General features: G+C 41.9%; 2 protein-coding genes across 5 annotated transcripts in view; one reads left to right on the plus strand and one right to left on the minus strand.

Moving 5' to 3' along the window:
* P2RX7 (purinergic receptor P2X 7) overlaps nt 1-16,310 on the plus strand; it is a 45,297-nt gene extending 28,987 nt beyond the window's left edge. Inside the window, exons 9-13 of the mRNA XM_008508271.2 lie at nt 6,409-6,499; nt 7,826-7,891; nt 7,979-8,128; nt 9,931-10,032; nt 13,508-16,310. Of these exons, the coding sequence (XP_008506493.2) occupies nt 6,409-6,499; nt 7,826-7,891; nt 7,979-8,128; nt 9,931-10,032; nt 13,508-14,005 (907 nt within the window). The 3' untranslated portion in view covers nt 14,006-16,310. The remainder of the gene's footprint in view (nt 1-6,408; nt 6,500-7,825; nt 7,892-7,978; nt 8,129-9,930; nt 10,033-13,507) is intronic.
* The window catches only part of IFT81 (intraflagellar transport 81), a 185,944-nt gene that overhangs the window by 147,820 nt on the left and 10,136 nt on the right, over nt 1-27,988 (minus strand). The window lies entirely within an intron of this gene.

A 27,988-nucleotide genomic window follows, 5' to 3' on the forward strand; every position in this document is an offset into this window, starting at 1 on the left:
ACTAGTGTTCCAGGGGAGAGCTGAGAAAGGTGACATGATTTGCCCAAGAAGCTCCATACTCCTAACCTAGGTCCCTCTGTGCCCAACACTCACACCCTTTCCCCTCCATCTCATGATTTTCTCACCCATCCCTCCATTCTTGGACATTTGGGGTGTTTCCAGTTTTTCTACTATAAATAACTCTGCAGCGTACATCTCTGTACATAAATCTTTGTTGGAATTATTTCCTTATGATAAATTTGTAGAAGCAGAATTATTGGATCAAAGGTTATGATCATTTTACCATATGCTTTCAGGTTTAAAAGGAAATTTCTATGGCTCTATTTTTCATTTCTTGGATTTATAGTCAGTTCTTTTTCAAGGCCATCTATAGTTGTTTGAATGAATTCCATTCTTACCATATGGATCCTACTTCTTTTGTCCATATATGTACAAGTTATACAGTAGAAGTATAACTCCTTTCACACTGACCTGTTATCTGCAGTAACTTGGATGGAATTTCTCCTTGTGAGGCTTTGTTGGTGGGCTTCATCAGGAATGATCTTGTGCAAAGCTCTGTGTGTGCCACGGGATATGGAGATATTCCTCTGGGATGATTATGTAATTTTGTAGCCTGCTGGGTCTGTATGACATCTATCCATTATGAACCAGTTTTTGGTTTAATTTCTGGGTGCTGGATTATTTCACTCTGCTAAAACTATCCCACCCCAGCTCACTCGCGATAAAGGGCTTCTGCAGCCTCAGCTCCCTTCCCTAGAAGTGTAAGACTCCAACTCCTCAGATACAGATCTGGCTTGAGTACTCCTAGGGGTCACATGGCTTCAGCCCCCACTCACCACTCATCTCTAGCACCTAGAATACGCTCTTCCCTGTTCTGAGCTCACTAATATATTGATACGACTTAAAAAAAAATTTTATCTTAGATTTCTAGACGTATGCAGTTGGGGGTGGTAGTGGAGGTGGTGGGGCTTCCTGTACTGGCTTAGGCTGCCATTTTGATTGGAAGTCCGTTTAGTAAGAACAGCTTACAGACTCTTGATCCCTTGGGCCACACTGCAGTCTTGACTTTTAAAGTTCTTTGTAGTGCGTCGTGTATGCTTTTGGCTTCTGGACTTCAACCCTACAAACTTACTAGAATCTTGGTTCATTTCCATTCTTAAGCTGGCTGGGGCTGGTTTTGTGCTGTTGATCTACTCTTGTTTTGACCTCTGCACGGTTTACTCCTCTGCTCTTGTTGCCTGCTGGTGGTCCTGTGCCATCCTGATCTAGTTTCCACATTACCTCCTACGTCTGGATCATTTTTTCTGCCTTTTCCTACAACTCTGTCCCAACATTAACCTGGCCCTTCAGTTTGAGGCTTACCACACAGTCTCCATGACCTATCGTTGCCTGTGGGAGCCAGGCAGGTTTCTGTGACTGTGGTTATGGGCATTCTGCACCCTGGTTCCAGACACAAAGTAGGCATATGCTGTTCCCCTTTCAGAAAGAGTTGCCAGGGATATCCCTAGAATAATGGCTATACAATTTGCCTATGAAGCCAGTAGGAAACTGATATTGGCATCCCTCATTCATTCATTCATCAAATATATAATGAAGAAAAAATATTGTTGTGCCAATTGGCTATATATTGGTAAACAGGATAGACAAAGTTACTACTTAGCTATATCCTAGTAGGACATGAATATATTACAAGTATAACATATAAGACAAAAATATAAGTAAATAAAAAACTCCGACAAGTCAACATCATTAGTCATCTGGGAAATGCAAATTTAAGCCACAATGAGATATAACTATTTATCTACCAGAATGGCTAAAATTAAAAAAGACTGGCAATTCCAAATGTTGGCAGAGAGGAACAGCAACTAGAACTCTCCTGATTTCCGGTGGAAGTGTAAAATGGTACAACTGCATTAGAGAACTGTTGGGAAGTTTCTTATAAAGTTAAACATATATCTACCCTATAGTCCAGAAATCCCACTCTTCGGTAAAGAAAGAAAAAAATGTCCACACAAAGATTTGTATATGAATGTTCACAGAGCCCAAATCCTGAAAAAATCCAAATGCCCAACAACAGATGATTGGAGAAATAAATTGTGGTATATTTATGTAATAAAATACTACCAGCACCATGGGCCTCACCTGGGAGCCTGTTATAATGCAGAATCTCAGGCCCCACTCAAGATTTACTGAATCAAAACCCGCATTTTAAGATGCCTAGAAGATTCATGTGCACATTAAAGTTTGAGAAGCGTGGTCTATACTACATCATCTAGCATCCCAAATGTACTTCCTTCTTAGATGCTTCACCTGACTACATTTCGTCTCTACAGCCAGGTTATAACAGAAATGAGTGATGCAGATACTTTGAGTATCGAGGTTCTAGATCAGCAGTTCTCAAACTTGAGTGTGCATCAGAATCACCTGGAGGGCTTGTGAAGAACAAGTAGCTGGGCTAGTCCCTAGAGTGTCTGATTCAGTAGGTCCAGGTAGAGCCTGAGAATTTGCATTTCTGATGAGTTCCCACATCATGCCGATTCAGAATAAAATGATGTGTCTACTTAATCTGTGCATGTGAATGCATGTAAAAGTGCACGTATGCACACACATATATCGACTGCTTCCTAACCCTGCTGCTAGCATTCTTACTGACTTCTGGAGGGGTCTGCTCAAGCAATTGGGTCTAGTTATATTTTATTTAAAGCAGCATCATAAACTGGCAAGCAGCTTTCAACTATATTTTTATTTTTGTTTTGGGCCTACACAATGTTTTGAAAGTTGAGACATTCTACATAAAAATCTGGACTTCTATTTTTCTTGAAAAGTTAAACTATTTGAAAAAAAATTAAGCCATGTGACAACTCTGGGTTCATATCTCACATGGCAGCACTCGGCTAGAGCTGAACATCAGTGGTTCCCTTTAGAAAAGTTACATGTCAGGCCAACCCCAGTGGCTTAGTGGTTAAGTTGAGCATTCTCCGCTTCGGTGGCCTAGGTTTGGTTCCTGGGTGTGGACCTACACCACTGATCTGTTAGTGGCCATGCTGTGGGGGTGGCTCACATAAAAGAAAAAAAGAAGAAGACTGGCAACAGTTGTTAGCTCAGGGCGAATCTTTCTCAGCAAAAAGAAAAAAGAAAAGTTATGTGTTTTTTGGTTTGCCACTGTCCTCACCACTCCTTACTGTCTTATACCTGGCTCAAATCACTCATTTGTGCTATCTGCCTGGCCCCTGTAGGCATTTGAGTTTGAAATCCTTGACAAAAAGCTGGCTGAGATCAAAACACAAGAGGCTTTTTGCCTCTTGTATCACTGGAGTTTCATCCAGGGCCCTGAAACCAGCTCCTAGTTTAGGGAACTTTTAGATCATCCCCTGCTGCTCTGCTGAATAAGTTCACGGCCATTAGCAAGAAGAGAGGACCAGATCAGTGGTCCCCTGACTGCCCTTGCAGGTTGTTTTTTTAGCCAGCAGCAGAAGCATGCAGGGCAATGTACCAACCAGACATTAGCAAACCCCCTTCGAGTTGTTCAGCTAAGCCTAAGAACATTGGCTCTTGGAGAGATCTGAGCTTTCTGAAGAACTGAGGTGGTTATGATGTTAATATTCTTTTAGAACAAAGTGTTAGATCATTTGTTGTCTGTAATGAGCACCATAAGAAATCTTTGGCCAAAAATAAATTGTTGAAATCTGATGGGTAACTGGACAAGTTATTTTCAAATAGCTGCACAAAAGAGAAGGAAATTACAGGTTATAATAGCTATATGAGAAAATATAACTTTCTAAAACATAGGAATTGAAGAAGTTGATCACATTACAAAATTTCATCCTTTACCGAAAGATCCATGGCAAAAGGTCCTTATTCAGTGAACATACGATTCAGTTTATTTACAGCACGTGTAAAGGAGGGCAGACCCACACAGAAAGCCCGATGCACTTATCTTGTTCAGAACGGGTATATGTGTGTATTCATTTCCTGAGGCTGCGAAAACAAATTACCACAAATTTGGTGGCTTAAAACAATAAAAATTTATTCTCTCACAGTTCTGGAGGCCAGAAGCCCCAAACCAAGGTGTCAACAGGGACATGCTCCCTCCAAAGGCTCTAGGGGAGGATTCTTCCCTGCCTCTTCCAGCTTCTGGTGGCTCTAGGCATTCCTTAACTTGTGGCTGCAACACTGCAGTATCTGCCTCCATCTTCATATGGCCTCCTCCTCTGTGTTTCTCTTTCAACTCTCCCTCTCCTTTCTCTATAAGGTCCCCAGTCATTGGATTTTTTTAGGCCCACCCTAAATCCACGATGATCTTGTCTTGAGACCCTTAATTACATCTGCAAAGACTCTATTTGCAAATAAGGCCACATTCACAGGTACTGGGGTTAGGCACTTGGATGTATCTTTTAGGGGCCACTATTCAACCCATTATAGTGTACAAAAACATCCTTGTCCAGGGCCTGGTGTTTCTCAGAGTGTGGCCCACTGTCCACCTGCAGAAAAACACCTAGTACCTTTCCTGGAGATACAGATTCCTAGAAACATTTCAGAGCTTCTGAAACTACCCTTTGGGGCTGAGGCCCAGAAACTGCCTTTTGAACAGCTTCCCAAGTGATTCTTGCCCTCATTTTGAGAACCACTGTACCAAGACCCTGAAAGCAGGAACTCAAGTATTTACTCTATGTTAACCTTCCCAGGCAAACCAGCTTCATAGAGAACGCCAGCCCCAGGGCATGGAGTGGGGATGCATGCTTGCTTTGGGTATTAAGAAAGAAATCCAGGGCGGCCCGGTGGCACAGCAGTTAAGTTCACAAATCTGCTTCGGTGGCCCCAGGGTTCACCAGTTCGGACATGGCACCGCTTAGCAAGCCATGCTGTGGTAGGCGTCCCACATATAAAAAAAGAGTAGAGGAAGATGGGCACGGATGTTAGCTCAGGGCCAGTCTTCCTCAGCAAGAAGAGGAGGATTGACAGCAGTCAGCTCAGGACTAATCTTCCTCAAAAAAAAAAAAAATCATTCGATAGAGCAGCAGAAGAAGGAACTGTCATGAAATGAGAACAATCAGTTGCAAAGAAATCAAAACCCCTCTGGCCAAAAACAGGCATCGAAGCACCTGAGAATATCTAACCAATCCTAACGTCAGATTTTCAGAGTTAAAAAAGAGTTTCAGATGTTCCATAGTATATTCTGGCAGAGCGTCTGTCTTCTGTTTTCTTCTTTCCTCACACCTATAAATAGACTGTGAATTAATAACTCAGAAAGAAAATATATACCCTTACCTAAAAACAACCACCAAAAGGCGGTAAGAGGGAGGGACAGATTTAAAAGTTTCTTGAGACATGTTATTTAAACCTTCCTAATTATTCATAAAAAGCAAAACATACCACCTTCCTGACTGCAGCCCTGGTGAAAGTCGCATATTTGGGCTGATTATGATTTGTGCCTGAGTCTTAATTTATAAAGGTGACTGAGCAACGACATGAAGAGGTCAATGCCATTGAAAATATTTTATTACTTACATTCCTAAGAGGAGGGGGCAGGCCACGCCACACAGGGCCACAGGCAGAAGCACTAGGTTTGGTCAGGAGGTAGAAGGATAGAGAGAAAAGCATGGCTCAGAACCTTTATTGTGTTTTTTTGTGGGACAGGCAAGGCAGGACAGGGGAAACAGCTTAGGACTGGTCAGTTTGAGCAATGTCGGCAGGCTCTGGGCTATAGGGTGGTCTCTGCCTCTTTGGCACTGGGCCCTGCGTGATTCAGCTCAGAGGAAATATTGGCTGGCTGTGTGACAGTTAGATAAAGGAGGTGGCTGGGGATACGGACTCAGGATCGGTTGGATGGTTTGTAACATGATTTTTACACACTGACAAAAGCTGGATCACAGGGGGGCTGCAAACAACTTTGGCTGTTAGTTTGGTCCTGTGATAACAGATGCCAAATAGACAAATACAGAATCTAAGAAAATACAATGAGAACAGATTGCTGAGGAGTATCTGTCCCCAATCCAATAATTGGAATCTAAGATTCACCTCCCCTCCATTTGTCCTAGAAGCCAAATCTATTTTTCCCTCTTAAGGAATAATCGGATTGCTTGAAGCTATTTTTAAAAATGTCTCTGCTTGTCGTTAATCCTGTATTGGTTAAAAATTGTTCATTTCAATCTTAAATGAAAAGCAGATTTTCCATCGCTCGGTGTTGGTGGCAGTAGAGGAGATGACGTGGGAAAGTGGTGCTTCAGTTCCAGGCAGGCAGAGAGAGTAATTCATGGGTTTGGATTGTGTTCTTGCCTCTGCGAACCACAGCAGAATTAGAAGACGGACAAGGAAGACTAGATCGGCTGCTGTTTTGGTTTCTCTTTTCATAAAGTAACAGCACTTTCAGATAGAGCTTTATAAATACGGATCCTTTTCCTCCTACAGATATGCCAAGTACTATAAGGAAAACAATGTTGAAAAACGGACTCTGATAAAAGTCTTTGGGATCCGTTTTGACATCCTGGTTTTTGGCACCGTAAGTCTCTTCTCCCAGCCACTGGCACCTCTACTCCTCTGACTGTGTCCTAATTACTGCTGTAGCGCCTCAAGGGGTGAGTGTTTTGGTCACAGTTGTTAGCTGGCATTGTGCATCTTGTATGTAGGATAAGAAAGGGAGAAGAAATGTCCTTGGGGGTTCTGTCCATGAATAAGTCATCTGAGGAGTACAAGAATGGGACTGGGAAAAAAATCCAATACTCAACTTTAAAAATACTCTGATGTTTGGGGAAAAAAAGGATGACGAAATCCCTCTGAAAAATAGGTTGTAAGTAACAGAATCCAACTTAAATTGGCTTAAGAAGAAAAGTCTTTTCTTTTTTAATTCATATAGCTGAAAAACCCAGGGGCAATTTTCAGGCTTCAGGCATGACTGGATCCAGATGTTCAAACAACATCATCAGGAATCTGCCTCCCTCCATCTTTTCCATCTGTTCTCCTCTGTTTTGGTTTCATTCTCAGTTGGCCATCTCTACATGGTGGTGTCAGGTAGCTCCTTATATCTCACCAGTTTAGCAACCTCAGTGAAAAGAGAACATCTCTGCTGGAAGTTTCAGCAAAGGCCTCAGGCAGATGTCATTAGCTTTGATTGGCCCAATCTGGGCCACATGCCCAGTGCTGAACTAATCACTGTGATCAAGGTCATGCCGTACTCCCAATGGCTGGTCTTGGACCAGCCCTGGACCAGCCCCTCACCCTCAAACTACATAGACTGAGTATGGATAGAGATGGTGCTCCAAAGGAAAACTTGGGTGCTGTCTCCAGAAGAAAGAAGGAGGGGATGCTGGGCATGCAAAAATCAATAGACGCCCACACCACCTTGTCCAACAGGTATTACTTATGTAACATGGTGATAAGCAGCACAAGAGTCAATGAGATAAGCTGCAAGGATAGAAAGACCATTGAGAATAAAAACCACAAGGACACCTAAGGGAAGAATTTGTGCAGACATTCCAGCCCTCTGCTTCCAAAGTAATCTCAACTCACTTTAGGGAAAGCTTGTCTGAAACCCTCACCTTGAGTGGAATAACAACAAACCTTCAAGGGTTCTCCTCCGAATGTGTGTGTTCCAGTGCTTCTTTGTTTAAAACACTCGTGTTTTCAAGCACATCCAAGGCACAAACAGGACGAGTGGGAGTCGTATTTCCAGTCTCCACAGTGTCTGTTGCTGTGTGAACACCTTACATGCATCTATCAAAGTCATGGCACTGGGCTCCCTCCTCTGCCTGAACCAACAATTACATGTTAGAGCAAAAGAGCATTGCTCTGAATTTCAGCTGAGTAACCTTTCCCATTCTGTTTTTAGGGAGGAAAATTTGACATTATCCAGCTGATCGTGTTCGTCGGCTCAACTCTCTCCTACTTTGGTTTGGTAAGGGATTCTCTTTCCCACGCTTGATGAAAACAATTTGGCAAAAAGAAGTTCCACTAACATGGCACTTGTCTGGGTTTTTCCCAGGCCACCTTGTTCATCGACTTTCTCATCAACACTTACTCGAGTAAATTCTGTCGATCCAGTATTTATCCCTGTTGCAAGTACTGCGAACCCTGCTCAGTCAATGAATACTACTACAGGAAGAAGTGTGAGTCCATTGTGGAGCCAAAGCCGGTAAGGCTCAAGGTGTCTACAGGCCGTCAAAACACCCAGAGAGTCTGCTAGATCACTGAGAAATGTGCAAAAACAAGGCCAAAACCACAAGTGTAATCCCATGGTAGACAAGTTTCTGGACTCCAATCTACCATCTCTCAGACGAATTCTTTGGCCTTACGGAAGAATAGAAACAAGAATAGAGAGGAAGATATAGGGAAAACAAACTTTTATGTTCAATTTTGACAGACTTATTAAATTGATACAGCCAAAAACCAGATAGTATAATGACTTTAGACAACAATTTGGCAGTATCTAATAACATTTAAACAGGGCATACTTTACAGCCTGGCATTTCCACTTCTCCATACCTGCCCTAGAGAAACATCCACATGGGTACTCAAGTGGCACATGTGTACAAGACGCCCATCACAGCACTGTTTGTAAGAGGGAAGAAAGAGCGCCTACCCAAATGTCCAATAGGTAAATGGTGAAATAAACTATGATAAACCCAGAGTAAGGAATGCCAGCCGCCAGTTTAAAAGAATGAGGTAGATAATAAAAATAGCAAAGGTTTATATAGCACTTGAAGCACTTTGTATACATTAACTCATTGAATTTTCACAACAACTCTATTGATAGGTTTATGTGATTATGTGATTATTAGCAGCATTATAGGTAGGTGTTACTATTACCTCATTCTATAGATGAGGAAATTGAGGTACAAGGAAGTTAAATAATTTGCCCAAAGTCATCATACAGCTAGGAAGTGGCAGAGCTGAAATTCCAATTTAGGCAGGCTGGTTCAGAATCCATATTCCCAACTACTATGTTATGGGTACTGGAGGAGCAGATATCCAAGATATTGGTCAAGAGGAAAAAAAGAAAACTCTAGACCAATATATATGGTATGATTTATAGGTTAAAAAACAACTGCACATATAAATTAATTCCATGTATTTTCTACATGTATATTATATATGTGTATATATACACATATATTCTATATTTTTATATTCTATACATTTTTTACATGTATTATATGCACACATGCACACACATATATGTGTGTATGGGGGGTAATATATGTATACAAAGAGCTATTGGATATACACAAAAGTGATACGAGTGATTGCTTCTGGAAAGGAGTCTAGGAGGCAGGATTAGTCAAAGGAAATTTTAGCTCATCTGTATGGCTTTGATTCGATTAATTTGGACTTTCCTAAGCAGGTCCTCTGCACTTGTTTCCATGATTTCCCTCAATCAAAGAGAAATCTCTAGTACTTAAAAACAACAAAGAGGGCTTCTTTGTCTTTTCCTCATACAAGAACATTACTGTCCTTTTCTAGCAGCTGAATGCACAATTCATTGTTCGTCGTACACGTATTTGCAATTTAAAATAAAAGTTCATCTTTGCAACTAAAAATAATCACCATTTCATGGCCCAAGATGGGATGAAATTTAATGAAAATGTAAATAATTTAAGTTGCAATAATATAACTTTCTGGAGATGTTCAATCTAGAATAACTGAAATTGAGGAAACACAATATAGGAATTTTACATAGCTCCTGGGGGACCTAAAACTGTTAGGCAGTAAGCTGTGGATACTCTGAGTCTACCAACAAAGTGCTTAGGGTTCCATTTCGGATTTACCTTTAGACTCAAAATCATTCATTCTTGATTAGCAAGAGGTTTTGATTAGCTTGTTTAACAGTTTGTCATTTGGTAAATTGGAGTAACAGCTGCCTTTAGATATGTTCCGATATGCAATTCTTGATAATTCTATACAAAAATGGGTAAGCTTTTAACTTTATTTTCCTAGACATTAAAATATGTGTCCTTTGTGGATGAATCCCACATTAGGATGGTGGACCAGCAGCTACTTGGGAGAAGCCTACAAGATGTCAAGGGTGAAAAAGTCCCAGTAAGTTAAGACATTTAGTCTTTTTTTTTTTAAGCTTACTATTAAATGTAAATACCTCTCTGGGGCCGGCCTGGTGGCGCAGTGGTTAAGTTCACATGTTCTGCTTCAGCGGCCTGGGGTTCGCCAGTTTGGATCCCGGGCGCAGAGCTACGCACCACTTGTCAAGCCATGCTGTGGCAGGTGTCGCACATATAAAGTAGAGGCAGATGGGCATGGATGTTAGCTCAGGGCCAGTCCTCCTCAGCAAAAAGAGGAGGATTGGTGGCAAATGTTAGCTCAGGGCTAACTTTCCTCCAAAAAAATAAAAGTAAAAAATAAAAATAAAATGTAAATATAAATACCTCTAGAAATTTGTGCAAATCACAACTGATGAATTTTAACAAAGCAAACACATGTAACCAGCACCTAGATTAAAAAAGCGAAGATTAGCTAGCAGAAGTCCTTTCATGCCTCCACCCAATCACTACCCTTGCTTAAAATTTGTCATTATCCTGTATCCAAAGGTTAGTTTTACCTCTTCCAGAATTTTATAAAATTTGAATCCTGGGGCCAGCCTGTGGCCGAGTGGTTGAGTTCGTGTGCTCCGCTTCGGCAGCCCAGGGTTTTGCTGGTTCGGATCCTGGGTGCGGACATGGCACCACTTATCAAGCTGTGCTGAGGCAGCATCCCACATGCCACAACTAAAAGGACCCACAACTAAAATATACAACTATGTACTGGGGGACTTGGGGAGAAAAAGCAGGAAAAAAAAAAGATTGGCAACAGTTGTTAGCTCAGGTGCCAATCTCCAAAAAAAAAAAAAAATGAATCCTAAAGTATATACTTAGTAATACTCTGTTGAGTGTCTGGCTTCTTTCATTATTTTTGAGAGAGTCATTCACAACGTTGCATATAGCAATAGTTCGTCCTCATTGTTAAATAATTTTCATTTTATAAACATGCAATTTATCCATTCTATTGTTGACGGACATTTGGGTAGTTTCTAGTTCAGGGCTCATGCCAACAATGCTGCCATGGTAAACATATGGCACCTAAAAGTGGAACTGCTGAGTCATAAGACAGGCATATGTTCAGCTTGAGTAGATACTACCTAACTGTTCTCCAAAGTGGGTGTTCTAATTCACACTCTCCCCAGCAGTTCTGATTTCTGGACATCTTCACTAAACTGTTTTAGTATTCTACAGTGGCCATAAGAAATCACCACAAACTAAGTAGCTTAAAACAACAGAAATTTATCCTCTCACAGCTCTGGAGTCTAGAAGTCTGAAATCAAGGTGTGGGCAGGGCTGTGCTCCCTCTGAAAGCTCTAGGAGAGGATTCTTCCCTGCCTCTTCCAGTTCTAGGTGTTTACTACAGCTGCTAAGACTTACATCTGCTAGGACTTCCAGTACAACACTGAGTAGAAGCAGTAATAGCAGGCATCTTTGTCTCACTTCCTAGCTCAGGAAGAAAGCTTTTTATATTTCACTATTAATTATACTATTTGCTGTAGGTTTTTCAAGAACGCTCTAACGGATTACGAAAACTCCTTTCTGTTCCTAGTTTACTAAGAATTTTTATCATGAATGGATATTGAATTCTTAAATAATGGGTTTTTTTCCTGCTTCTTTTGAAATAATGAGTTTTCTTTTTTCTGGTATGTAGTGAATTAGATTGGTTTTCAAATATTAAGCCAACCTTGCATTCCTGCAATAAAATCAATTTGAATGTGATGTATTATTATTCTTTGTATTTATTTCTGGATTCAATTCACTAACATCTAAGATTTTTACATCTCTTCTTGAGAGACTGGCCAAAATTTTTCCATTCTTGCAGTCAAGTGCCGCATAATAGAATTTCTGTCGACAATGGACTGCATATTCAACAGTGGTCCCATAAGATTAGTACGATATAGCCCAGGTGTGTAGTAGGCTATACCATCTAGGTTTGTGTAAGTACACTCTGTGATGTTCAGACAATGACAAAATTGCCTAACAACACATTTCTCAGGATGTATCCCCATCATTAAGCAACACATGACTATAATGTCCTTGTTGAGTTTAGGTAGAAAGTGAATTCTTGTGTGTGTATGTGTGCATGTATGGTAAAATACATATAACATAAAATTTATCATTTTAACCATTTTAAAGTGTACAATTCAGTGACATTTAGTACATCCACAATGCTGTGCAACCATCACCACTATCTAGTTCCAGAACTTTTTCATTACCCAAAATGGAAACCCTGTACCTATTCAGCACCCATTCCCCATTCCCACCTAGCCCCTGGCAACCACTAATCTGTTTTCTGTCTCCATGGATTTGCCTATTTTGGACCTCTTGTATAAATGGAATCATACAATATTTGACCTTTTTTGTCTGGCTTCTTTCACTTAGCATAATGTCTTCAAGGTTCATCCATGTTGTAGCATGTGTCAGTACTTCATTCCTATTTTGTGGCTGAATAATACTCTACTGTATGGACATAACATTTTTTTATCCATTCATCCATTGATAGACACTTGGGTTCTTTTCACCCTTTGGCTATTGTAAATAGTGCTGTTGTGAACATTCACATACAAGAACTATTCAGGGTTTTTTTTCCTGCTTTTTCTCCCTAAATCCCCCTAGTACATAGTTGCATATTTTAGTTGTGGGTCCTTTTAGTTGTGGCATGTGGGACGCCACCTCAGCATGGCCTAATGAGCAGTGCCATGTCCGTGCCCAGGATCTGAACCAGTGAAAACCCGGGCTGCTGAAGCAGAGCACGTGAACCCAACCATTCGGCCACGGGGCCGGCCCTGAACTATTCAGTTTTAATGTACTTGACTCACACTTTCTTTGGTGAATGAAGGTATTTGTCACAAAGAATAGACATAAGTGATGGCAATTACAGCAACTTCTCTTGAAGGATAACAAACAGATTTGCCAGAAGAGGGAGACTGGTGGGAAAGGAGAGAGTGAAGCTAAGTCAACAAATATTTACTGCCTACTATGTGCTTGGCACCGTCCTAGGTAAAGAGGATAAGGAATAAACAAAGCAGACAGGGACCTGCTTTCCAGTGGAAGAAGAAGAATCATCAAGTACACATATCGATTAATAAGATCATTTCAGATGGTGATAGATACTATGAAGAACGTAGAATCTCATGATGGGCTAAGAGAATGACCTGGGAGGAGGGGAACTACCTAAATCAGGTGGTCAGGGCAAGAAAGTCTCTTTGAAGAGGTGTTATCTGCATGGAGGCCTGACTTCTCTGAACTTTACTTTCTAAATGTGTAAAATGGACATAAGGACACATATCTCATGAGGTTCTTTGAAGGCTTAAATGAGGCAATGCTTGTAAAACACTAGTACGGTCCTGATACATACACTTAATAAATGATAGCTACTACTGATAATATATTAAATGTAATCTTATAAATTAATAAAATTAAAGAACCTAGAATTCTACGGATTGTCATTGCTGATTCGTTTGGAAACCTGACTTTTTCAGAGGCCCTCGATGGACTTCACAGACTTGTCCAGGCTGCCCCTGTCTCTCCAAGACCCACACGTCACTCCTGGACAACCAGAGGACATCCAGCTGCTTAGTGAAGAGGTGACTCCTAGACATAAAGACAGCCCGCACTGGTGCCAGTGTGGAAATTGCCTCCCGTCCCAGCTTCCCGAGAGCCACAGATGCCTGGAGGAGCTGTGCTGTCGGAAAAAGATGGGTGCCTGCATCACCACCTCAGAGCCGTTCAGGAAGCTCGTCCTGTCCAGACGCGTCCTGCAGTTCCTCCTGCTCTACCGGGAGCCCTTGCTGGTGCTGGATGCAGATTCCACCAACAGCCAGCTGCGGCACTGTGCCTATAGGTGCTATGCTACCTGGCGCTTTGGCTCCCAGGACCTGGCTGATTTTGCTATCCTGCCCAGCTGCTGCCGCTGGAGGATCCGCAGAGAGTTTCCCAGGAGTGAAGGCCAGTACGGTGGCTTCAAGAGTCCTTACTGATGGCACGGGGCTGACCAGGCATATGAACAGCACCTTTGCTTGCACCTTGAGCTTCACCTGCAAAGATCTGTGGCCAGATTTTCAGCCAAAGGGAAATGTGCTTTCCTCTCCTACAGCTCTATATGTGTCAGAGAGCGGAGTGACCTGGGTAAACAAACAAACAAACCAGAGTCCCTCAGCATGGACTAAGAGTCAAGAGATTCAAATTTATGTCCTAATTCTGTCCCTAGGAAGTGGTATGATCCTATGCCTTTAACCTCTGTACCTCAGTCACCTTATTATCCAATGTACTATCTCACAGAGATATTGGGAGGACAAATTGAGACAGTGTACATGAACTTTCTCGTTAATGCGTGAACAGCTACATGAATGCAAAGCAGCTCATTATGAGGTCACACTAGGATAATGTCCAGCTATGAACAAACCTTTGGGTTCTAGTTGGAGAATGTGGAAGATTAAAAGTGGCCACAAATTCTTTGGCACTTGTCCCTCAGGACCTGAGGGTTGTGTCTCTCCTCCCCTTGCATCTGGGCAGCTCTAACTGCTTTATCCAATAGTGGAAGTTACACTTTGTCAGCTTCAGGGTCTTGGTTTTAAGAGGTTGGCAGCTTCCACCTCCTGTCCCTTGACACTCTTGCTGTGAAGAAAGTCAGCCCTCAGGTAAAAGTCTGACTATCCTGAGACCTGCCTGCCCGAGGAAGCCCAAGCAGCCACGTGGAGAGGTGAGACCCCTGACCAGCCCCCAGCTTTCAAGCCATCCAAGCCCAGTCACCAGACATGGGAGAGAAGCCTTCAGATAATTCCAGAGCCTGCTAACATAAAGCTGCAACTGCATGACACACCCCAAGTGAGAGCTGCCCAGTGAACCCACAGAACAAAATTGTTGTAAGCCACTAAGTTTTGGGTTGTTTGTTACACAGCAACAAATAACTGGGACAGAGAGCAACCCTGACTCATGGGGACACAGACTCAGCCCGTAACCTCCCTGGTTCTAAGATTCTCAGGGAGCCTGGACAACCCCTGGACCCCCTCAGGGCTTAGGTTTCTATTCGGCAGTTCTAGGAGGGCTGCAGACCGAATCAGGTAACTCAGCAGACCAGCCCTGGAATCCATCCAATCTAACTGCCAAGTTACTCAATACAATCCAATCCACCTCATGTTTCTATGACTGGAAGTAACTACTGCTGTTAAAAACCGGAAAAAGCCACCTTTATGCCTTTAACATCCTGTACTTTGCAGCCAATTATAATGGATGTAGTCTGGATGCTACCTAAAAAGCAACTCCCACCCAAACCTTTACCATGTCTATACATCAACTGCTAAGAATATGAAAATGGATGTGTTAGGTGTTAGGATCCTCCTGCAGAATTTCCTTTTGATAGTTTTGGCAATAGAATTGACTAGTCATCTATTTCTAAACAAAAGCTATTTCAAAGAATAAATAGAGACCACTATTCAAAACTGTGACTGATGAAGGATCTATGAGTTTTTTTATACATACGCTAAGACTTACCATTTTGATACTTTTTAAAACCAGCAGCTTTCTACTGTATTAATGCAAAATAGTGTGAACAAAAATATTTTTTTGACTCAGGATTTTATCTGGCTTTAAACTCAGGAAACAAGTTAATTAGGCCAGATTCAACTTTCATTTTTACTACCATCCAGAGATATTTTTGAAAAGTGGATTATATGTGACTTCTTCGGAAATGAAAATTTATACTCCTAGAATTCTATGTAATTGCTACAGATTTCCATTCTGATGGCCTGAGCCTTTATATCTTTATTTTTTTGGTGCCTTATTCCTAGTGTGTCTCTATCACCTCGTGGAGGCCCCAGATAGAATCTGGGATGACAAATATCACTGGATCCACCTACTGTTTTCCTTCACCTTCCCCACAGATGCTGAGGGTGAGAGGGTGAGAGAGTGATGTGTTATGCCAACTGTGCAAAATGTCTGACACTTCCTACAATAACATGCATCATATTTGTATTCTTATTTTTAGTCTACTGCATAAAATAATGTCATTGCCAAAGGCATCCCAAGGAGAATCACATTTTGTAGGATCTGTTTTCTTGTACTTAAGTCAATTCTTCTGTTATGGTAATTGCACAGTATTCACCGCTTCCCCTCTGTATCGGACATCTGCTTTCTTTTAACGTTGGCTGATTTCACATAGAACTGGTAATGGACTTGCATTTCTCTCTTTAGAGGGAACCATGTTTTAAACCCTTCTAATTCTAGCTTGGCAATGTATACATCTTAACTTCACTACTATGATAATAAAAAATAATGTGTAATTCATGATTATTGAAGTGCTCCTTTTACTTCTTACCTCAGAAGATCCTCAAATCACAGTTAGCTCCTTCACTGATACATTCATTCAACATATTCATTGAGGCACTATGATATAATAAAATATATATTTTGTTTCCGCTCCCAGTTCCTGACACAGAGCTCCTAAATCCCTTGGAATTTCCTGGGTGATGTGAATGTCTTGTGTTCTAATGAGGCGATTCTTGGTGGCTCCTGGATAACTTCAGGATGGGGGCTGGTCACCAGAAAGATCAACCGATGATAAGAAGCTTGAAACTTTTGGCCCCACTCCCTCATCCTCCAGAATGGGAAGGGGTTGGAATCTGAGTTAATCATGGATTGTGCTGACATGATGAAGCTATATAAATCTCTAAACTATGACATTTAGAGGGCTTCTGGATTGATGAACACACCTACATGCTGTGAGGGTGGTGCACCCCAACTTCACAGGGACAGAAGCTTCTGTGTTTGGGACCCATCTAGACGTTGCTCTATGTACCTCTTCATCTGGCTGTTCATGTGTATCTTTTATAATATCCTTTATAATAAACCGGTAAATACAAGTAAGGGTTTCCCTGAGTTCTATGAACTGTTACAGCAAATGACTGAACGGAGGAGGGGATTATGGGAACCCCCAATTTATAGCCAGTTGCTCAGAAGTACAGGTGACAACCTGGGACTTGTGACTGGCATTTGAAGTAGGGGACAATCTTGTGGGACTGAGCCTTTAATCTGTGCGGCTAACTCCAGGTAGTTAATGTCATAACTGAATTGTAGGACACCCAGTTGGTGTCTGGAGACTTGGAGAATTGTGGTGTGTGTATCAAAAGTGAGTAGAGTATAGGAAAACAGGAGGGTTTTTTTAATGCATTCATAAGAGACCAATGATAGATAAAGTTGCTGCTGTCATGGAGATGTGAGGAGACGGATATTAAATAATTCAAACAAATGTAAACTTGCACTTTGTGATAAGTATCATAATGAAGAAGGTAAATGATGGTCTGAGAGCCTACAATAAGGGAATTTGGGGGGATCAGAAAAGTCCTCCCTGAGGAAACAGCCAGTTAGCTGAAATCTGAAGGATAAGTACTGGATAACTAGGTGAATAGGGGAGGAAACAGCATTCTAGGCAGAGAGAATAGCACATACAAAGTCCCTGGGGCAGAAAAAGCATAGCAGGTTTGCAGAACTTAAAGGAGACCTGTATGACTGTTCCATAAACAGTAAGGGGAAGTAAGACACGAGAAAAGACTGGACAGGGAGCCAGGGGCTGGACTGCATAGAACCTTATAGGTAATGGCAAGGAGTTTTGTCTTTATCCTAAGAAAGACCAACAGAGAGCTACTGAAGGTTTTTTTTTTTTTTTTTAAGATTGGCACCTGAGCTAACAACTGTTGCCAATCTTTTTTTTTCCCCTGCATTTTCTCCCCAAATTCCTCCAGTACATAGTTGTATATTTTAGTTGTGGGTCCTTCTAGTTGTGGCATGTGGGACGCTGCCTCAGTATAGCTTAACGAGCAGTGCCATGTCCACGCCCAGGATCCGAACCATCGAAACTCTGGGCCACGGAAGCGGAGTGCACGAACTTAACGACTCGGCCATGGGGCCGGCCCCCTGAAGGGTTTTAAGTAGGAGCCTGGCGAGATTATATTTGATTTTTAGAAGATCATTCTGATCACTGTGTGAAGAATGAACTAGGAGAGGTGGTAGATATAGTTTTCATTTTTCAGTCTTTCCCTACTCCATGAAACATTTGCCCCAAATACGCAGCAAAATGGACTGATCCTCTTTTCTCTCCTCTTCTCCTTGGGAAGTTTGAAAAAAAAAAAAAAGAGGAAATGCTCAGTGTGCCTTGAATTTTAGAATATCTCCCCATCCCAAGTTGGTGGGGATGAGACCACTTGTTGAGGTTTGAGTCAGGGGCAGGAATGTGCCGAATCTAGAGAGAAAGGGCAGTCAGTCAACAGAGCCTACTGATGCATTCCATCCTGTGATCCAAGGCCTAAAAGTGAGGTCTAATATTACATGCTGCCTTGACACCTGGTGAAATCAGGAGGGCCGAGAATGGCTTAACTGCAAGTTCCTCTCCCCAGTCTGCTCCCATGGAAAAGGTAGCCTAGTTAAAAAAAAATCGTCCTCGGGGCCGGCCCTGTGGCTGAGTGGTCAAGTTGGCATGCTCTGCTTCGGCGGCACAGGGTTCGGATCCTGGGCGCAGACATGGCACTGCTCACTAGGCCATGTTGAGGTAGTGTCTCACATGCCACAACTAAAAGGACCCACAACTAAAATATACAACTGTGTACTGGGGGGATATGGGGAGAAAAAAAGCAGGGGAAAAAAAAAAGAAGATTGGCAACAGTTGTTAGCTCAGGAGCCACGCTTTAAAAAATAAATAAATAAGTACAACTGAAATTTCACAAGGTTGTTAACTATCACAATCTTAATAAAAAAATAAATAAAATAAATAAATAAATAAAATCTTCCTCATCAAACGGACCAGATGCACTTCCTGCTTATCACTAAGTAGTGGGTTTGAGTTTCCTGCCAGGCCATGGAATTATCCAAAAGAGCCAATCACATCCTCCTGTGGGAACCACAGGGCAGCTCACTCTCTTGACACCACAGAGCAAGCTTGCCTTCCACTGCTGCTGCTTATTCACTCTGTTCCTAAATGCTATCCCCTTGTGACACTGCAAGGCATGTAGTGTCCTTCTCCCCCAAGCTGTGAGTATATGTGACTAATAAATTGCTGTCAATTTCATTTGTCTAGTGTTGGGTGTCATGTGTTTGGCCAACCCCATAACCCTGGAGTGGGAACCCCTCCCTCACCAACGGGGTGCAGAGAAGGTGATGAAGGTCCTAATTCCTTCAGTCCTCAAAAACTAGAGGCTTGGCTTCTGCACAGAGTCACTGTCTGCACAAAGCACTGCCTCCTAGGGCCCACAAGAAACTGGGACGACTCCCCCACTTATTCAAATTAGCCGCTAGAGTGCACTGGGAGTGGTTTCACTTTCTGCTGCTTGTACGTTTCTCAGCCCATATTCTATCCCCAGGCAGTCCACATTCTGGGAATCTCTGAGCTCCGACTGAACACCTTCTGCTCTCTCATGGACAGATTTAGACACACTATCCTCTTTCACTTTTACTGTGATCTTTCAGTTTCCTCTTTTCCAGGCCCAGAAGGATTACGAAACATGTTTCCAAAATGAATGATGATTTTGTGTTTCCGACATCCTTAGTTGCTCTTAATGATCACTGTATTATGAAAGTCACATGAGCCTGAGTCTTCAGGAATCGGAGGAGGAGGTGGTCAGCTCTGACTGGCCATTCTCACCAAATAATTGCCAAACTTGACAGGCTTGGATAGGGGCCTTATGCAAGCCTGCTGAGTATAGTAAGTTATGAGTTACATTATATTTCCCAAAGCAAACAATAAGCTCCTCCAAGGCAAAAGCCTCATCTTGGGTTTGTGTCCCTACACGCCTGTTCCAGCAGAGGTGCAGTGGGGAAGAGCTGGCACACTGGAAACAGACCATCCAGGTTCAAATCCTAGCTCACCCACTAGCTCAGTGGCCTCAGGCAGTTTACCCAATCCTTAGAAACCTCAGCTGTATCTTTGTGTCCCAGAGTTGTATTAATTATCACATGATATAAGTGTTAAACGTATGTAAGCACTTAGCACACTGCCTGGCACAGAGTAAGCACTCAATAATTGTCAGATATTATTATTATTTAAACTGTTAACCATAGGTCTAACAATGCTGGGTATTACTGTTATTTGCACGGTGCCCAAGCATCACTCCTAAGCTCCAGGCCCATATAGTTAACCACCTGAAGATATTTTACTTAAATAGGTTAGAGACAATGCAAAGAGGTACAAAGCAGAAATCATATCTCTGCTCCCTCCACCCCACCCACATGTTCTTCTAGAACTCCCAAGCTCCCTTAGTAGCACCACCTGCCATCAGTTCAATTTCCTAAGCCAGAAATCCAAAAGATAGCCTCAATGTCTCACATCTCCCTTCTCCTTCCCCAATCCATCCAATCTCACCAATTCATTCAGCGAACATTTATCGAGCACCCTGGCTGTGCAGGTGCCAGTATAAACAAGTGAACAAGACAGGCTCTCCAGGAGGGTAGGTGTGTGTTGGGGTGGGGGTGGGGGGGTTCGGGCAGGGAAGCAATGTGTAAAGAAATGAGGTGAGAATCACTTGTGATAAAGGGTCTGAAAGAAACAAGCAGCATGCTGTGATAGAAACAATAGCGTTACCTCTGACAGGGGTCAGGAGTGGCCTATCCAAGGAAGCGACATTTAAGTAGATCTAAATGTCAAGGAGCCAGCTGTGACGAGTTGGAGGAAGGGCACTCCAGGCAGAGGCACAGCAAGCACAAAGCACTGAAGTAGAAAAGAAATGAGTGTGTTCCAAGAATGGTCAGATTGCCAGTGTGACTGGGACATTTATGACAAGGTCCCTACCTTCTAAGTCTAGCCAGGAAAGGATACAGGCTTAGTTGTTTTCTTACTGCTTCATAAACTGTTTGGTCCCATCTCAGTGAAACAGAAGCTCAAAGAAAGGCAAAATAAAATCCATACAGGCAAGAGTAACCACATAGGGCTTTATGAAGTTCATGAGACGTGAGCTGGCCCTCCCGGATGAAGAAACTAGAAACATTCAGTGGGATGAGAAGAGACATTCCCAACAGGACCAGTAGCACGAGCTAGGTCCAGAAAGAAATGAATATGGTATGTGCTGAGATAAGTAGATTTGGCTGGCTCCCCAGATTGGGAAGGAAGTAGACAAAGATTAAATAGAGACTGATCTGGGAAAATCTTAAAAAAAAAAAAAAAAAGGCTGAGATGTTTGGACCAATTGCAAAGTCAAGATGAAGCATTCTTGGGCTGATAGGGGACACAAGGAAAGCAGTGACTTAAGAATATCCTTCAGGGGCCAGCCCCGTGGCTGAGGGGTTAAGTTCACACGCTCTGCTTTGGTGGCCCAGGGTTTCGCCGGGTAGAATCCTGGGCACGGACATGGCACCGCTCATCAGGCCACATGAGGCGGCATCCCACATGCCACAACTAGAAGGACCCACAGCTAAAAATACACAACTATGTACTGGGGAGATTTGGGAGAAAAAGGAAAAATAAAATCTTAAAAAAACGAAAAAAAAGAATATCCTTCAGACATGGGGCTGGCCCCACGGCCGAGTGGTTAAGTTCTTGCTCTGAGTTGGCGGCCGGGGGTTTCACAGGTTCAGATCCTGGCCATGGACGTGGCACTGCTGATCAAGCCACACTGAGGCAGCATCCCACAGAGCACAACCAGAAGGACTTACAACTAGAATATATAACTATGTACTGTGGGGCTTTGGGGAGAAGAAGAAAAAGGAAAGTCGGCAACAGTTGTTAGCTCGGAGCCAATCTTTAAAAAAAAACAAAAGAGAACACCTCTCAGACAGCCATGAGGATGTTGGGTGGAGGGGGAAACCCTGGGAAGGGAGATTACTTAGATGTCTGCAAGGATCACATAAGAATGACTCAATAAGCAACCTGGACTAATTGAATGGTCGTGATAAAAAGAAAAGGAAGAATCTGAGAAAGAATTTTTTAAATTCCTTTAAGTCCAACAATAGAGGACTGGTTAAATAAATTAGAACGGTATGCAGCTATTTTAAATGACGCCATAGAAGGATGGCAAATGACACTGAAAGATGTTCAAGGCAGAACACAATCTGCATGATATTTCTTGCTTAAGGAGAATGTGAACCTTTAATTAGCACTTTTTTTTTCTGCAAAGACAGTACTTATTAAAAACCTTTAGCCCTGAATGTACATTTGTGGAGACAAAGAAGAACCACATCACTGGAATATATCACGGATAACGACAACTGTAACTATCCAGAGACATCAGAAAAGGTAACCGGCATTTCCTGAAATCCAGAAACCAAGCTTAAAAACTTGCTTTTGGGTTTTCTCCTACCATGACTTGTTCGGAATGCGGCTGGCTCTGTGCCTCTTGTGATGGGCTGAATTTTGTCCCCCTCCTCCAACGCATATGTTGAAGTCCCAACTCCATTATCTCAGGATACGACTGTATTGGGAGATGCAGCCTCTAATGAGGCAACGAAGGTAAAGTGAGATCACACAGGTAGGCCCTAATCCAATCTGCCGGTGGCCTTATAAAGAGATTAGGACACAGGCACAGAGGGAAGATCACGTGAAGATATAGGGAAAAGATGGCGAGAAGCCTCAGAGGAAACCAACCCTGCCAACACCTTCATCTTGGACTTCTAGCCTCCAGAGTTGTGAGAAGAAAAATTCCTATTATTTAAGTCATCCCATCTTTGTCGGGGTGCTTTGTTGTGGCAGCCCTACCAAATACACCTCTTCTTTTTAATTGTGACAAATATATTTTGAATAGGAAATCTAACACTGGGCTTGGCAGTTCCTCAAATATTTAAACACAGAACTACCATATGATCCAGCTATTCCATTCCTAGGTATATACCCAAAAGAAGTGAAAGCAGGGACTCAAATAGATTCCTGTATGCAAATATTCATAGCAGCATTATTGACAATAGCCAAAGGATGGAAACAATCCAAGTGTCCATCAGCAGGTCAATGGCTAAATAAAATGGGGTATATCTATACAATGGAATATTATTTGGCCACTAAAAAAATGAAGCTCTGGGCCTGGCCCTCTGGTTAATGTTCCACGTGCGCTGCTTCAGTGGCCCAGGTTCATAGGTTCAGATCCAGGGCACAGAACTACTCCACTCACCAGCCATGCTGTGGTGGTGTCCCACATATAAAAATATGGAGGAAGATTGGCACAGATGTTAGCTCAGGGCTAATCTTCCTTAGCGAAAAAGAAAAGAAGAAGAAGAAGTCCTGGGGCCAGCCCAGTGATGCAGTGGTTAAGTTTGCGTACTCTGCTTCGGTGGCCTGGGGTTCACCAGTTCAGATCTAGGGCACAGACCTACATACTGCTCATCAAGCCATGCTGTGGTGGCATCCCATATACAAAATAGAGGAAGATTAGTACAGATGTTAGCTCAGCAACCATCTTCCTTAAGCAAAAAGAGGAAGACTGGCAACAGAGGTTAGATCAGGGCCAATCTTCCTCATCAAAAAAAAAAAAAAGAAGAAGAAGGAGAAGAAGTTCTGATACATGTTACAACATGAATGAAGCTTGAAAAACTTATGCTAAGTGAATAAGCCAGACCTGACAAAAGGCTACATACCTTATGATTCCATTTATATGAAATATCCAGAACAGGCAAATCTATAGAGCCAGAAAGTAGAATAAAGGTTACCAGAGACTGGGGGGAGAAGGAAATGGGAGGTTAGTGTTTAAACGGGTACAGAGCTTCTGTTTGGGATGATGAGAAAGTTCTGGAAATGGATAATAATGATGGTTGCACAACACTGTGTACTTAATGCCACTAAATTGTACACATATACTTAAAATCATAAATTTATGTTTATTTACCAAAATTTTTTAAATTGCCCAAAACTAAAACTAACACTTAGGCAACCGTGGGATTTTTATATTTTGTGGAGATTTCTTTATATTATTAAACAATACATACTTTTTTTTGCAGTGTCTAGACAGTCGGAGTCTCATTTGGAGGCTTGGGGCAGCTTGCTGTTCATATTTCCTTGTGCCCTCCGAATGCATATAAATATGTCTTGTAAGAAAATATTCCAGTGGAGATCTCCAGCACGGCCAGCAAGCCAGGAGAACAGCTATTTGGAAGGATTTGCAAGGAAGCAGGGATAAGCCAGTGGTCGGTGGATATAAATCTTACCTTTGGCTTTCGTAGGGTAGAATTTAAGGTAGAGACCTTGCCTGAGGCATGGATTTTGTCATCCACTACTATTTCTACTGCTCTGATGGGAATAAGTCTGCTCCAACTTCAGATAAAGCAGCAACAGACGAGGCTCTCAAAGGCACTTGCTGACCCCTGTGTTGAGCCAGGCTCTTCTGCAAGCAAACACCGAATGTGCACCGTGCCCATTCAGCTTGAAGACTGCCTGACCCAATGCCTGGAATCAGCTTTCTCCAGCTCAGTGTCTGTCCGCATTAGCTCCTGTGCCACCGGGAGAGCAAAGTGGCTCGGCCTCCACGGTGGGTGAGGTGAGAAAACTCACATGCAGCCAGGCCGTGCCCAAGGGTAATTACTGTGTGTGTCTTTGCGAGGTGGAGGCAAACGTGCCACAGAAGCCTCATCAAAAAGGGCTGGGACAGGTCATCCTGGAAGTGAAGGTGACGCCCAGGAGAATACAGAGTGGGCCGAAGCTGCTGCCTCATAGAAACAGATCCAAATGTCGAAGTGAAGCAGCGACGGATAAAATTAGAGTGAGCAGAACATTCAGGGGGGGAAGGAGTCCCTGTAGGAAACTCACTTTAAATAAACCCAATCTATAAAAATCTAGATTCACAAAATAAGTAAATATGATGGGTGAGAATGAGTTTTGTTTTATAAACGGGTTCATAACAAGGTAAGATTCCTTTCAACAACATTTGAATGAAGTTATATAAAAACGGAGCCTTTTTAGGAGCTTATCTACCAAAGAAAGAGCAGGCTGTCCAGAGCCTAGGCTTTGACTGACCGGCTGTGAGACCCCTCCAGACCTCATCTTAGTTTTCTTATCTGCAAAAGGAAAGGTCTGGGCTAAATATGATCTCTAAGGTACTTTTAATCTCAAAATGCTCCCTCCATTGTATAAAATGAGGTCGGTTTGTACTTGGCATTATGCTTATATAAAGTGCCTGGCATATCAGCTGCTAAGTGGTCAACGAATGTACTGTGCTAGTTAAAATCAAAAGTCCACACCATGGCCTCTGAGGCCCTACCTGATCTGGCTCTTGACTACTTCTCAGGACCTTAGCTCACCCAACTCCCTCCTTGCCTACTATGCTCCATTCATATTGGCTTTCTTTCTGTTCTTGGAACACACCAAGCTCATTCCTATCTCAGGGCCTTTGCACTTGCTTATCCCTCTGCCTGGGATCCTTTCCCCCAAGATTTTCAGAGAGTTGGCTCCTTCCTGATATTCAGATCTCAGCTCAAATGTGCTTCCTTAGACTGGGCCTCCCTCAAGCTAATAGATACATAGAGAATTCAACATCCAACTGAGAATGAATATTATTTTAGGGCACACATGGAATAGTTACAAAAACAGACATGCATTAGAGCATGTATTTCCTACAATACATTCCCAATGATCAATATGATACAAACCAGGTTCTCCAACCACGTTTCAATGAAATTAGAAATTAATTTTTAAAAGATAAATTTAAAAAATATTTGGAAACTAAATAAAATACTGCTAAATGCCTCTTAGAAATATTTAACACTGGATGATAATGAAAACACCATATGTCAAAATAGTGGGATACAGCAAGAAGACCACTTTAAAGGGCAATTTATAGCTTTATATACATTTATCAGGAAACAAGAAAGGTTAAAAAAGACATGGGCTAAGCATTCAACTCAAAACATTGGGAAAAGAGTAGCAGAACCAATTGAAAGAAAAAAGAAGGAAATAACTATTAGGGCAGAAATCTATGAAGTACAGAACTGAGACAACTAACAAAACTAAAAGCTAGTTCTATGGAAAGATTAATAATAAGACAGAAGTCTTGCCAGAGGTATATCTAAGAAAAACAAAAAAGCAAATAAACTACAAAATAAAACATAGAACACAACGATGGTCACAACATAGATTTTTTAAAATATTAAGACTATTACAAACAATCTTCTGCTAATAAATTTCCAGGGATCTCTCTGACTGTTTCTACTTATTATTATTATTATTATTATTATTATTCTTGGTGAGAAAGATTGGCCCTGAGCTAACATCTATTGCCAATCTTACTCTTTTTTTTTCCTCCCCAAAGCCCCAGCACATAACTGTGTATCCTAGTTGTAGGTCATTCTAGTTCTCCGATGTGGGATGCGGCCACAGCATGGCTTGGTGAGTGGTGCATAGGTCCGCACCCAGGATCCGAACTAGGGAACATTGGGCCGCTGAAGCAGAGTGCACAAACTTAACCTCTCGCCCCGTCTACTTATTATTTTTATTGTCTATTGTTTGTCTCCTGTCACTGGAATGTAACTTCCTGGAGGCAGAGATTTTTGTCTGTTTGGTTCTAGATAAACACCAAACATCGAATAACTATTTGATGAAGGCACAGATGAACGTCCCCAGTAAGCCAGCACAATGAGGTCAGATAAGTTCTTCCCAATACAGGTGTTTTGGTTTGTCTTCCACAGATCTGCCCAGGTACAAGGACAACTGCAAAGGAATCCCAGTAAAGGTCTCTGGGATCCGATCATACCAATGGCACAGTGTTACGGGCACAGTGTTACCATACCTTGGTTACTTCTGGAGCCACTCAAAGAAACTATGAATTGCTGGCTCAGCGGGCTACAATTGTCCACATATCCTGAGTAGGAAGAGTAAAGGAGGAAAACAGTTTGGTGGCCCCTCACAAAGTTAAATATAGAATTAAGATATGACCCAGAAACTCCACTCTTAGGTATATAACCCAAAGCATTGAAAACAGGGCCTCAAATTAATACTGGTACACACATGTTCATAGCAGCACTATTCACAATAGCCAAAAGGTAGAACCAACTCAAATGCCTAAACTGAGGAGAGGATAAGCAAAATGTGATATATCTAAACAGCAGAATATAATTCAGCCATAAAACAGAATGAAGTACTGATGCATGCTACAAACATTATGCTAGATGAAAGCAGCCAGACACAAAAGGTCACGTGTTATATGATTCTATTTACATGAAATATGCAGACTAGGTGAATCCATAGAGACAGAGAGCAGATTGGTGGTTGCCAGTGGCTGGGGGGAGGGGAAATGGAGAGCTACTGCTTAATGGGTACCAAGTTTCTTTTTCGGGTGATGAAAATGTTTTGGAACTAGACAGAGGGGGTAGTTGCACAACATTGTGAATTTACTAAATGTCACTGAATTGTTCACTTTAAAATGGTTAAGGTTATGTTATGTGAATTTAACATCAATTAAAATAAATTAATTAATAAAAAGAGTAAAGGAGTAGTACCAAATACACATTTGGCCAAACAGCAGCGTATTAAAATCAATAACCAAAGCCTAATATTACTGCCATAGCACAAGAGTAAATTTGAAAAATTTCCAAAAGTTTAATTATTATTTCAATTTTACTACATTTACTAATCAAATTTTAAAGTTTGATTTTTATAATACAAGGGCATTAATTCCTTAGGACTGCTCCTGCGATTACTCCATTGAACATTTGGACATTGATTAGACAGACGTTCACTTCCAACTGTTCAAGGGGGAGCTAAGATATTTTTTGGCTGCTCTGCCAGAACAGGACACTGTTGATAGTGATGTTGCCACCAGATCATTAAATTTTCCTTCCTCCTAGATACTACACAACCATAGTAAAGAGTAATGTCCTTTTCAACTTCTGTACTTGAAAACCGGGTCAATGATAATGATGTAATTTCACTGAAACAACCTCATAAACAAGCTTTGTGCACTGCTTGAAGATACGTTCTGAGCATTTTCAAGAGCACAATTAAGATTATTTCTTCACTCATATTTTAAATTTCTAATATTTTTAGACCTTTATTGTTATTCAGATTATCT

Source organism: Equus przewalskii, chromosome 7 (assembly GCF_037783145.1).
Source record: "Equus przewalskii isolate Varuska chromosome 7, EquPr2, whole genome shotgun sequence".
Taxonomy (NCBI): Eukaryota; Metazoa; Chordata; class Mammalia; order Perissodactyla; family Equidae; genus Equus; species Equus przewalskii.